The sequence below is a fragment of the Chiloscyllium plagiosum genome, unplaced genomic scaffold (genome assembly GCF_037043375.1).
Source record: "Chiloscyllium plagiosum isolate Xiang-an unplaced genomic scaffold, Cpla_swu_hap1 HiC_scaffold_15, whole genome shotgun sequence".
Classification (NCBI taxonomy): domain Eukaryota; kingdom Metazoa; phylum Chordata; class Chondrichthyes; order Orectolobiformes; family Hemiscylliidae; genus Chiloscyllium; species Chiloscyllium plagiosum.
The window spans coordinates 66,555,617-66,568,941 of NW_028270153.1; the positions used below are offsets into that span (position 1 = coordinate 66,555,617).

At 40.1% G+C, this 13,325-nt stretch overlaps 1 protein-coding gene across 2 annotated transcripts in view; it reads right to left on the reverse strand.

Moving 5' to 3' along the window:
• pcif1 (phosphorylated CTD interacting factor 1) overlaps window positions 1-13,325 on the reverse strand; it is a 121,795-nt gene that overhangs the window by 36,429 nt on the left and 72,041 nt on the right. For both annotated transcript variants that reach the window (XM_087995004.1, XM_087995005.1), the window contains exons 12-13: window positions 11,376-11,462; window positions 3,056-3,240 (exon numbers count right to left, since the gene is read on the reverse strand). In XM_087995004.1, coding sequence (XP_087851130.1) covers window positions 3,056-3,240; window positions 11,376-11,462 — 272 coding nt within the window. The remainder of the gene's footprint in view (window positions 1-3,055; window positions 3,241-11,375; window positions 11,463-13,325) is intronic.

The following is a 13,325-nucleotide window of genomic DNA, read 5'->3' on the forward strand; positions in this document are numbered from 1 at the left end:
TGTTTACTCTTTATTTTTAAGTAAGGCTCTTCAATTCCTGATGTACCACAACACTCCTTTATTTACATCTGTACATAGTAGGTTATCAAATACAATTCTTTAGTGTAGCATCTAAGATCTCCCTCTTCACATGCACATTCTAGACCTGTCACTTTCTGACTGACGTCAGAGTCATGCAATCAATTGCATCATCCTAATTTATATGAATTTTATTATATCATATCTCCCCCTAAGATTCCCTCTACCTGGCTGGTATTATTCCAGATGTTTTACATATCTTAATTTTCTTTGTCATCATTAACATCATTATTACTTCTATCACCATTATCATCAACTTCCTGCGCATCCACAAAGCCCAAAGTTCAAGATGATCTGGAACTTTGACTGAAATCCCGATCTAGTTTGCTCTAGTACAATACTAAGGTGCTGGTGTTGTATGGAATAGTTGCACCACTCTGTACACTGTCTGACGTAGTTTGGTATGGCTGTTCCACATAACTTGATAATCATATTTGGTCTCACCTCATCGCTCAAGTAAGATCAATGTCTCCCTGTTCCTCCTAGATGTCCCTTCAGGAGTTCAGACAATATAACATCTCAGTTGATGTATCTGTCTGATGACAATTGCTTGTCCCTTAACCCTGGATTTAAGGCTGACGAGAGTGTCCACCCTGTGTTTAGAGTTGTACCACCTCTTCTGATTTTTGCTGTCTTTTTCTCCAGTTGTTTTACCTTCTCCTGGTCTCGAGAGATTACAGATGGGCTGAGGCTGTACTCTGAAAGTGGTGTAAGCCTGTTTCTAACCTCCTTCCCATTAACAATTCTGCTGACCAGGACCCATTATCCAATGATGTTGGTCTGTAACTGAATGATGAACGGGATTCTTATGCATTAGTGATTTCACTGTCTTGACTGTTCTTTCTATCTCTCCCTGGAGGTTGAGGCATAAACCACTTTCTGTAGTAGAGAATTCTCAAACATCATTTGTAGAGGACTGAAAACTCTCTCCATTCACCAGATTGGGATCCTAGTGAGTTGGATGACATGGAATTCATGCAGATGAAAATGACCACACAGACGCAAGTGACCAGATATCAAATTGGCTGACAAAGCCACAGGCTTGTAATGAGATCAGCTACAGGACATGTGAACTTATTGCATAACACAAAGATATTATAGATGAACCAAGCATCTCAAATATTGTTCCATTAGGATGAGGAATTAAATCGGAAACAACTTCATTCCATTCTTCACAGATGCTGGAATGTCCTGTGTTTCATACTGTAGAACTCCACTGAGCTTTTCTGGGTATGGGGTACAGGGAACCATCCTGGACTAACGAGGAGTGCTTGACAAAGTAGTTCAGAGAGCTTTACTTTCCACCTAACCAGTGCTACACTTCCCCAAGACACCTGATTTTCACAGAAAAGTGCGCAAAGTATGTGATTCTTCACCTTGGTTAAAAAAAATAAGCAAAATATGCAAACTTAAAAGAAGCAGAGTATGAATCAAGCTGGGTAATGCAAAACATCATGGAATATCTGACAGCGAGAAAGAGGTAGGTACAAAGAGACAGCAAAATGGGAGATAGCGAGGATTGAAAGAGAATGAGCAACAAAGAATGTAAGAGGGAGACAATCAGACATGGAGATGAGGGAAAGAGACACATAGAAATGAGAGAAGGGCCCGGGAGAGTTTGGTGAGTGAGCAAAGGAATTTAGAATAAGCACCAAATTTAAACTACAAAAGTGAGCAATATGTAAACAACAAGAAAATAAGAGGTACAAGGGAGGCGGAAATGTGGAATACAGAGTGACATCCATTCAAAGACGTTCACATTTACACCTTTTCTGATTTTACTTACCCATCACTGGAGCTAATGAAGAATAAAATGTAAATCAAAGAGACTGGCCCAAATGTGTTCTATTCCTGCCAGACAGATTTGGTTATAATCACAGCTACAGTGACAGGCAAAAGTGAAAATGAAGTGCACAAGCAAGAAGCACAATAACGATAAGTATGAAGTGTAGAGAAACAATAGAGATTTGGGGCAGAAACTGATATGAAAGAGAAAAGACCTGAGAGAAAAACATGTAGAGAGTCCTCACTTAAAGTTGTGGTTATATAAATGAAAACTGTGACTTCAAGTGAAACAGCTTTACATGAAACAGGTTCCCACATGAAACAACACTTGGATCAGAGTTAGGTTCCTTCAGACATACCTCGACTGGAAAAACAGTTCAAGTTGTAATACTGCACCCTGCATGGGCAGCACTATACATTCCTAACTGAAGTAACTTACAAAATAAATTAAAGCCTAAGCATAAAAGAAATACAATATACAATAAAATGTAGGACAATTCTAAAGTACAGAACAACACACTTCTAGTACATTTAGACTGACGGGGCTCCGTCTACTGATAGAAGTTGGTCAGTGCATGTCGTAGCTCAGTCCCAGTGCTACTTGCACCAACCAGCTTCCAGAACTAGATGGAGCCCAGAGCATCCAGTGGAAGATAACAGAAGAGTTTAAAAGGGTTTATACCAGAAACATCGACTCTCCTGCTCTAGGATGCTGCCTGACCAGTTGTGCTCTTCCAGTGCCACACTTTTCGACCCAGGGACTAAGAGGGCAGTAGGCAAAGCTGGGAGGCAAGTGCTGCTGTGGGTGGGGGAGGAGGGGCTGAGGACAAGGACGGTAGCACTTAAGTCAAGGTCACTTGCACAGAAGCAGTCTGTGCCAAATAATGTTAAAGTGAAGCTGGAAATACTAAGTGGTATTATCCCCATGTTATTAACCATGTTAAAGTGAAACAATGTTAAGTGAGTCACCAAGAAATAGGGCATTACAACAAAAACTTTGCCAAAATAAGGAATATGGTACAAATCATCACAGTGAAGATACAAAACTTTGAAAGTTATCCAAACAACAGAGAAAATATCTCAAGGTACTCGTCCTGCTTTAGATGGAAGGTTTACTAACAGACTGACCACAACAATACTATGAGATATAGACAATACATTCACTACAAATTAGTGATTAAGTTGGACTCACCCCCTGGATCCAAAGTAACCATCAGTGTCAGGAAATGCAGAGCAGTACTGTCTGAAATAACAGTTCAGTGGTGAGGCAAAACACTCAAACGTTACGCCAAATTGTTTGTTCAGAGCTTCGAACACAGCTACTGGTAGAGCCCCCTGAAAGCCAGTGCCTTCATGCGTCCCAACACCAAACATTGACTGAAACAAAACAAATGTGGCACTGTAAAATCCTTACGCTATCAACTGTTAGCATCGTCTATATCATTTCCTAATGATAAGCTGTAGTCAATCACAGCTTGGTAATTTACAGCTGGATAGTTACAGGAGAAAACCAAAGCAAGGTACCAACTTTCTCAGAATAGCACGGGTAACTCCTGCAAGGTTGCTTGAACAATACTCTGCACATATCAGCATTACAAAACTGCGTGATTGTTAAAGTAGCACATGTTTCTTATAATTGCACTATTTTAAAGATATTTTTCTTCATAATACAGAGACTCAGATTCCACAAATCAGCTGAAACTGAACAAGACTAGCGCAGTTTCCAATTACAATCAATATCATGTTCACTGCAAGGGGCTGTCAAGGGCTATTACAGTGTAAGGGGCCACTTCACTGCCAGGTCTACTGCAAGGGGTATCTGCACAATAATGTGCACTGCAATTGTACAGTAATATTATTGCATTGTATTAAACAGCTCTACTGTATTGCAATATATCATTGCATTTTACTGGGCTACTTTACTGCTTGGCACTTTGTTGACACTCAATTGAATGCAACAACAACGCATCAATGCTCACCGACCCCTCCTCTGGCTTCTGGTCCTCATCAATGTCACACTCCACTCAGATCCCTCAACCAATGTAAACCCAAAAGCTGATTGAAACCATCCATCTCATTTATCTAGTCCATGATGACTTACTGCTACTTTCCTTCTCAATTCCCCTTATTAAGCAGCCTTCCATAGCTAACATCCTTTGGACCAAGGTCTGAAAATAAGGGAAGTCACTAACAAGTTCATTGTACAAAATCTCATCTATCAAATGGCAAGCTTTGAAATGGCACAGTGAGAATGGTCACTGTTAAAGGTTCAGGCCAGGCTAGGCCCCTGTGCAGCCAACATCCACCATTGGGTCCTCAGTACAAACCCCTTACACACTTGTGGATAGGCACAAGCAATGCTGCACATCACTGAAGAGTGTCTCCTCTTGACTAACTGGTGGACTAATCACTTTGAATTCAACAAATGGGTAGGCTAGTTCTTAGCTCTGGAATTTGCATTTTCTAAATAAATAAATAAAACCGCATAGCAATGACTACTGCATGACCATGAACTGTTGACCTGTAAGGACGGTTGCATTGTACGGTACTATCCCATTGCAGCAGGAGATCTTCAGGCATAGCAAGATCAGGTCCCACTCCAGGACTTGATGGCCAAAGAAGGTGCATTCATAACAGAGACCTACATCCCACGAAAGAACAAACAAATGAGCTTGTGGCCATTTTAGCAATGGTGGTGAATCCTGTGACTGACATAAATCAGCAAACTTTTGTGAGATAAATGGCAGCCCACTGTCTTAAAGTTAATGGGACTAAAGGCTGACATGTCCTCGGGTCTAATGGCTTGCGTCCTGGGATCATAAAAGTAGTGGATACATTGGCTGTAGTCTTGCAAAATGTTCCATACTGTGGAAAGATCCAAGCAGACCTAAAAATTGCAAATGTAACACCTCTTTTCAAGAAAGGAGGAAGAAAGCATAGGAACAGGAATAGGCCATTCAGCCCTTCAAGCCTGTTCCACCATTCAATGAGATCATGGCTGATCTGTGATCATATGCCAGTCTTTGGCTCACATCCCTTAATACCTTTAAAACAGGAGAATACAAGCTTGTAAATGTAGAATCTATAATTAAGAAAGTGTTGGGAGACTATAACGAAAGAGGCAAGAGCAGATTATTTAGAAAAGCATAATATAATCAGGCAGAATCAACATAGTTTTGTGAAAGGGAAATTGTGTTTAAGAAATATATTAGACTTCTTTGAGGATGTTAACAGGCAAAGATGGATGAATGAAACCAGTAGGTATATGGAGTATCTGGATTTCCAAAATGCATTCAATAAAGTGCCTCATTAATGCAACTGCAGAGGAATGGAAGGGATTTATTTTATTGGATAGAAGACTATAACTAAAAAGAAACAGAGTCAGAATAAATGAGTCATTTTCAGGTTGGAGTACTGTAATTAGTAGAAGTGTCACAGGGATCAGCACTGGGGCCTCACTATTTGTATTGTATGTCAATGACATTGATGAAAGGACTAACCATATTGTAGCCAAATTTATTGACAATATAAGGATGAATAGAAAAGCAAGTCATGAGGGGGAGACAATGTCTGCAAAGGTATACTGACAGACATCTGCTTGATAGTAGAGAACTTGAATATTGCTGCAAAGACAGACATATTGCCAAAGCTATTTGTCATACACTCATCAATGACAAATGAAAGAATGACAAATTTCAAACAACAAAGCATTCCCTTTTCTTTTAACACAAGCGAAAATACATTTTGCAGTTATACTGTACATTGTCCTTCAAATAGTGTTGAGAATATGTGTCTTTATTTATCTTATTTATTTGTTTTAGAAAATTAACTTGAAGATTTGGACATTCTTGGATTTAGATGTTGGTTTGCTCGCTGAGCTGGAAGATTCATTTTCAAAAGTTTTGTCACCATACTAGGTAACATCTACAGTGAGTCTCCGGACAAAGCATGCTGACGATTCCTGATTTCTATTTCTATCTATCATTTTATATAAATAAATAGAAGGCAGGAATCATCAGCAGTGCTTTGGCCAGAAACTTACTGAAGATGTTACTTAGTATGGTGACGAAACTTTTGAAAATGAACCTTCCAGCTCAGCGAGCAAACCTACATCCATAACCTGAGCTACAAATCTTCTCAAAACTCGCCACTTCTTGGATTTAAGATTATTTTATCATGTAATTATTTGGACATTAAGCTAACAGCTCAATATAGTTTAAAAACACTTGTTGTTTTACTGAAAATCACTGACATTGAAGAAACCGCTAAGCGAAGTTTTCAAGGAGATAAGAGTAGGGTTTATTACCTTACCTATGAGAAAACCTAGTTTTTAAAGGCCTACAGCCCCCATGTTAATGGTTGTCTTATGACCCTCTCTGGATTTATCTGTTCTACAGATCCAGAAGCTAAAAGTCTGACTCCTGAAATCCTGTTCTCTGTCGTACTTTCTGAGAACCTGATAGATTTTTGCAAATAACAGTATTTCTGTCAGCTGGTAAAACTGGAAAGATTAGACTGTGACTAATTTTCAGGCTCTCAAATCCAAGTTGGAAAGAATCTTAAGTAGATATCTATCATCAGTCTGTGAACCATTTAGCTTCATCGACTGGAAAAAGTGGATGTGAGAAGTGTTTGCATACTATTCTTTGTTACCAGACTCATGTCCCAAAGGGTTTTTTTTCCCCAATCTGCCTTTTTAAAAAAGAAAACTAACACCTCTTATGAGAATGTATCTGTATGTAGTATTAATAGTTTATAGTTCTATTTCTGGATCATAGCTTAGATGTTAATCAGTAGTTGTCAAGTACTTTAAGAAGATGTTTTGTTTATAATAAACAGATTATTTTGAATTAACTAAACAGCCTGATGATGTTTCTTTTATTTTAGACACAACAGAGAAGTAAATGACCAATGTGGTAACTGAATCAAATTAATGATGCAACTGATGTAGCAGAAGGGGGAGTTACTATTAGCATATTCCTTCGGTCAGTCATAAGTTGGATATTCAATTATCCAGGAATACATCCAAGGTAATTCTTAGCTCCTTACTTCTGAACATTTCCTTTTTCAGCTGGAAACCTTTAGTCCCAGAAATATCTTTCACAGTCAGGCATTTTCCCTGAAGGTTCTACCACCAGCACAAGCTCGGTGGATCTTCCAGCCTCCTTTTAACCCTCATGAATTTGATATTTCATATCCAAGTGGGAATGCCAACCTGTTTTTTCTTATTAGTTCATGGGATGTGGACCTCACTTACTAGACTACTAGATAGTGTCAGAGGTGGGTTACTGTTCGGAGGGTCGATGTGGACTGGTTGGGCTGAAGGGCCTGTTTCCACACTGTAGGGAATCTAATCAGAGAATAGAATCCCTACAGTGTGGAAACAGGCCATTTAGCACAAGTCCCCACTGATCCTGTGAAGAGCAAACCACCCAGACCCATTCTCCTACCCTATTATTCTACATTTAATCCTGACTAATGCATCTAATCAAATATCCCTGAACACTATGGGCAATTTAGCATGGTCAATTCACCTAAACTGCACATCTTTTGGACTGTGGGAGGAAACATGGAGCACCTGGAGGAAACTCACGTGGCACGTGGAGAACGTGCAAACTCCACACAGACAGTCCCCCAAGGCTGGAGTAGAACCCGGGTCCCTGGTGCTGTGAGGCAGCACTGCTAACCACTGAGCCACCGTACCACACATATAGGCCAGCCCCCGTAAGGATAACAGATTTCTTTCCCAAAAGGACATCAGTAAACTAGATAGGGTTTTTACAATAACCAAACACTGTGTACCATTAGATTAGTTTTTTACCATTTGAGTAGATTTTTATTGAATTCAAATTTCACCATCTGCCATAGTGGCATTCAAACCCATAGCGCCAGAACATTAGCCCAAAGTCCAGATTGCTAGTCTATTGACATATCCACTACACCATTACTACCTGGCTGGTGAACCATAACGTCTTGCTCTCTATAGCTGCTCTTCCATATCATGGCAGACCAACCTACCTCTGTGAGTTTTCAGCTACATCTTAGATCCTTCCCTCTCAAAACCCATCTCTATGGCAAAGTGAATCATATTAGTATTGTGTCCAAAATGAAATGCTGATTAGCCATTCTTGACACACCAACTCTCTAATGTTGCAAGTACGTAGATAGCTTAAAGTATAAATGTTAACAATCCAACATTTCCAACACTTTTCTGGGACTTTGGAAAATCTCAGTCTATCCCCAATTAGCACATAGGTTACTGCCACTGTCTCCAAGTGCAAACAGCTTTAACCAAAAACACGTTTGCTGTCCAACAGACTTCAGAGCAAGTCCGATAACTCTCTTCTTTTATCTTAAATTAAGAAACAGTTCTCCCTCTAGTTTACTAGACTCTGTGTTCAACAGCATTTTATGGGAAATTACTTGTGTCTTCAGTGAAGACAGAACCAAAATATGTGTTTAATTGGTCAGCCATCTCTTTGTTTCCCATTATAACTCACCCTGTTTTGGAATATAAAGATGCTACATTTATTTTCACTAATCTTTTTCTCTTCATATACCTGTATAAATATTTAGTCAGTTTTTATGTTTCCTGTAAGCTTACTCTCATATATATTTTAACTTTCTTAATCATTCCCTTAGTCCCCCGTTGCTGAATTCTAAACCACTCCTCAGGTCTGTTATTTTTTCAGAACAATTTGGATGCCTCTTCCTTGGATCTGATATAATCTCTAATTTCCCATGTAAACCATGTTTTGGCCACCTTCCCCACTTTACTTTTGCACTAGACAGGAATGACCAATTGATGCAGTTCACCCAGTGTTCACCATTGCCTTTCCACCATCATCCCTTTAAGTAACATCCCCAATGTATCATGCCCAACTCACGCCTCATACCATCACAATTGCCTCTATTTATATTCAGGACCCTAGTCTCAGAATCAACTACATCACTCTCCATCTCGAGGAGATATTCTATCATATTGTGGTCAGCCATCCCTAAGGGGTCTCACACAACTAGACTGTCAATTATTCCTTTCGTAATACACAAGTCCAGCGTAGTCTGTTCCCTATTTGGTTCTTCAACACACTGGTCCAGAAAACCATCCCGTGTTCACTCAAGGAATCTTTCCTCTGCGGAATTATTACAGATCTGCTTTGCCTAATTTATATACAGATTAACATCACCCATATTTACAGATGGTCCTTTACTGCATGAGTCTCTAATTTCCTGTTTAATGTCATTCTCAACATCATTCCTAGATTTGGGAGAGGGTCTATGTACAGCACACTAATGTTTTTTGCCCCTTGGTGTTTCCCATCTTTACCCATACAGACTCCCTATCATTGGGGGTAGTGTCCTTCCACACTATAGTTTCCTCTTTAATCAGCATTGCTACTCCACTACCTTTTGCTTTGTGTTTCTAAACACTGACTATATCTGGATATTCAGTTCCCATCACTGTTCCACCTTCAGCCATGGCTCCTGAATATATTAGACTTGTTTTCATTTATTTACACAATTAACTCATCCGTTTATTGTGAATGCTGTACCATTAAGGCACAATGCTTTAAGGCATGTCTTTTAATATTACATGCTACATTCACGTTGTCTTTCATGCTGGTCTTGCTTGATCCTGGCCCTTGATTTCTCTCTCACTTTTCTTACCCCTTTCTGTATCTTGTTCTTGTGCTTGATTCTCCTTCCTCTAACTCCTTGTATAGAGGAACCTCGATAATCCAGCATTCGATTAACTGAATTTTGGATTATCCGAAAAAGATCGCAAGGTCCTGATGCATGGCTAACTATGTTATCCAGCATTGATTATCTGGCATTCGATTAACCAAGCGAAATACTCCCTGCCCGTGTCCTTAATTGAGGTTCCTCTGTATAAGTTTCCAACTCACTGCCACTTAGTTTAAACCGTCCCCAACCACTCTAGCAAATACTCCCCCTTGGAAATCATGCCCGGATGTACGGCATCCAGTTTTACTGACTCTACTTCCCCCAGAACTGGTCCCAATGCCTCAGGAATCTGAAACCCACCCCTCTGCACCGTCATGCCATCCTCACATTCATCCGTTATATCCTGCTATTTCTACTCTGCCTGGCACATGGCATTGGTCATAATCCTGAGGTCACTACCTTTGCAGTCCTATTTCTCCATTTACTTCCTAAATCCCCATACAGTTAGTCTGGTATAATGTGCGTTTCAGCAGCACAAATTGGCTATAACCAATTGGCTGAAGAATTAGGGAATGGTATTTACTTCCATTGGCAATTTCAGTGCAGATTGGTTCGCCCACTTCATTCTGCACATGCGTGGATGTGCAGGCTGAAAGCTCCACATCATTCTGCTCCTGCACCAATGTTCTTGCTATTCTTCGCATGCTCCAGCTTCCGCACATGCATGATGTTGGTACCGATCTTCGTACTGTTCTGCACTAGCAACATGTCAGCGCTGAAGTCTCTGTGCTGTTCTGCACACTATGGGAACTCTGATCTTCACGCCATTCTGCAAATACACCAATGTCAGCTGCTGATAGAGCAGCTTTCTGACAGGTACTGTATAGAGAGCAGCTTTCTTACATTTCTTTTAAATGTATTGTTTTAAGTCTACGTTTGTTTTGTTAATAAATATCATTTCAACCTTAATTCAGGCTGTGCTACACTTTGTATTAGGCTTTTGGGTGATTTTTGAGCGATCATGAGTGATATGTTTTGCTGGTCTGCCCCTAACCCCATTTTTCACACAGGCCCCATTATTTCTACTAAAGATTTTCTATTAAGCAAGGTTTCGCTGTATGGCAACTACAGCATTATAGGAGAACTATCTCTAATCTGCTTCTCAGATCCCATCCCTCTTTTTACACCAATGTGTCCAACTGGCTGTTCACCCTCTCGCTCCAGAATGTCCTGTCAGCACTCTGAGATCTTTCTTGCACAAGGAGACAATAAACCATCCTGGAGTTTCATTTGCGGCTACAGAAACACCTGACTATAAACAGTTTGGTAGCTCAAATTACCTTCCAATAGTGTTTTGCTATATTGAGCTCTCATGCTGAGGAGGTGGGCTTTACATTTTGTAAAGACAAGCAATGCAACAGGCAGCCACAACAACCATCTTCAGCATCTTTACACTAATGTTAAAATTGGGAGCTTGCAATAGAATTAATTCAATCAGGGTAAATCATTACTCAATAACTATATTAACAATAAAAAAAATCCCAACGACACAATCACACAACCTTGACTGAAATTCCATTAAGATAGCTCCCCACAAATTCTAGAGCGGCAGAGAAAATGTGAACTCAAGTTAACACTCCATTAGCATTAATTCAAACTTCGTGCAAGGAGCCGGAAACCGGAAGTTAAGGAAATGTTCCTGAAGGTGGGTTAAATTTGTGCAAGGACTACCTGGAGTATAATGGTAACAACATACTTTTCTATAAATCTTAAAACATTGACGGAGTAAATGTTCCTCACTGTACTGAATTGGGTTTGCAGCTTACCTGGTACCGCCTGAGTAAGCACCAGACTCTTGTCAAGAACTTATCAAATCGCACATCATCAATACAACTGTACTTATAGAGCTGTTCCTGAAAAAAAATGACAGGACAAAATAGTTTTAATAACCAACTTTTCAATTAATTTTATCTAACTCATCAATTCAGCAAGGTGGTACAAGCAAACTACTGGAATGGGAAGTTGCACAAAACAGCCACATCTTCACTAGATTAGATGGGAGCATGCCTTGGAGATCAAAATCAAAGATAACATCACTGGTTTCTTGCTCCACAGTGCAATTCTGATAATTTTGTCCAAAACTGTCTAACCACTTATTCTCTCAACATGTTTTTTCAGGCTCTGATGAAGAGTCACCTACACTCAAAATGTTAGCTTGCTCTCCCTCCATGGATGCTGTCTGATCCGTTGTGATCTCCAGCAGTTGTTTTCAGTACAGATTCAAGCATCTGCAGTAATTTGCTCTTGCACTGTGTTTTTCAGTTAATCTTGTTCTGTGCTGTAGTCTCATCCTCAACAGAAATTAGGTCATCGTTGCTTGCACATATCACTTGGAACTAATTCACTTTCTTAGCTGGGTCTAGAAATAAACCCAAGCCTCCAAAGTGAATTAACAGTTTACAAGCCAGGGGTGAAAGTGATTAATTCAATGGACTTATTATTCTAGCATTAAAAAGATGAGCATTCCACATTATTTGTCTGGTTTCAGTTTGCATGCAGGTCTGAAGTGCTTTGTAAGAAATATATTTTAACTAGGCAGTTCCCTGATGGGTAAGGAGATGTTTATTTTGTGTTTTGGATCATGTCAAACTTGTGGCAGGTAGGACACTTAGATAATTTGACACCAAATGGAAATAATATTTTATGAATATTGTGCATTATTATTTGGGGACCTTATGAGGGATAGCAAACATAAAAACACACAAAGAAAGAGTGCTGATATCCAGCAGTAAACAAACTCATAGGAAAAACATAAATGCAAAAATTAATTCCTCTGAAGGAGATTTCTCTTTTTCATCTGCCCACTGTTGTTTTGAATAAAGGACTAGCTTGTGCGAAGATTTGTAGCTCGGGTGCTCGTTGTTGTGGTTCTGTTCGCCAAGCTGGAAGTTTTTGTTGGGGAGAAAGTGAGGTCTGCAGATGCTGGAGATCAGAGATGGAAATGTGTTGCTGGAAAAGCGCAGCAGGTCAGGCAGCATTTAGGGAACAGGAGAATCGACGTTTCGGGAATTAGCCCTTCTTCAGGAAGTTTTTGTTGCAAACGTTTCGTCCCCTGGCTAGGCGACATCATCAGTGCTTGGGATAACACTACTATCATAGGGCAAGCCAGACAGAGAACAGCCAGGGAATTCCTAAAGGCATGGCATTCATCCACTAACTCCATCAACAAACACATCGACCTGGACCCAATATACCAACCACTACAGCGGACAGCTGAAACTGACAACCGGAAGCGGCAGGGACAGACCACTGTAAACACCGGAGGAAACATCAAAGAAGCGCTTCGCAGGAGGCTCCCAAGCACTGATGATGTCGCCTAGCCAGGGGACGAAACGTTTGCAACAAAAACTTCCAGCTCGGCGAACAGAACCATAACAAAGGACTATCATAATGCACTGTTGGTGTTTTATATTATTAAAATCTGCAAATACTGGCTTAGTTTCTATAATCTGCCATTAGTTCAACTGGATGACGCTAGTTATTGGATTCTGGGAGATTCAGGAAGAATCACTTTAGGTTTCTCACTCTCAAGTTTCTCAATACTGGCGTTTCACTCTCATCTCTCAGTGTTGGGGCTGGATTTTATGTGGCCCTACTGGGTGTGTTTTCAGCTGGGGGAACATTAAAAGTATTGCAGAAGCCCAGCCCACCACCATACCACCCACCTGAGCAGGACCCAAAACGTTATCTCTTACTTCTCTCCACAAATGCTGCCA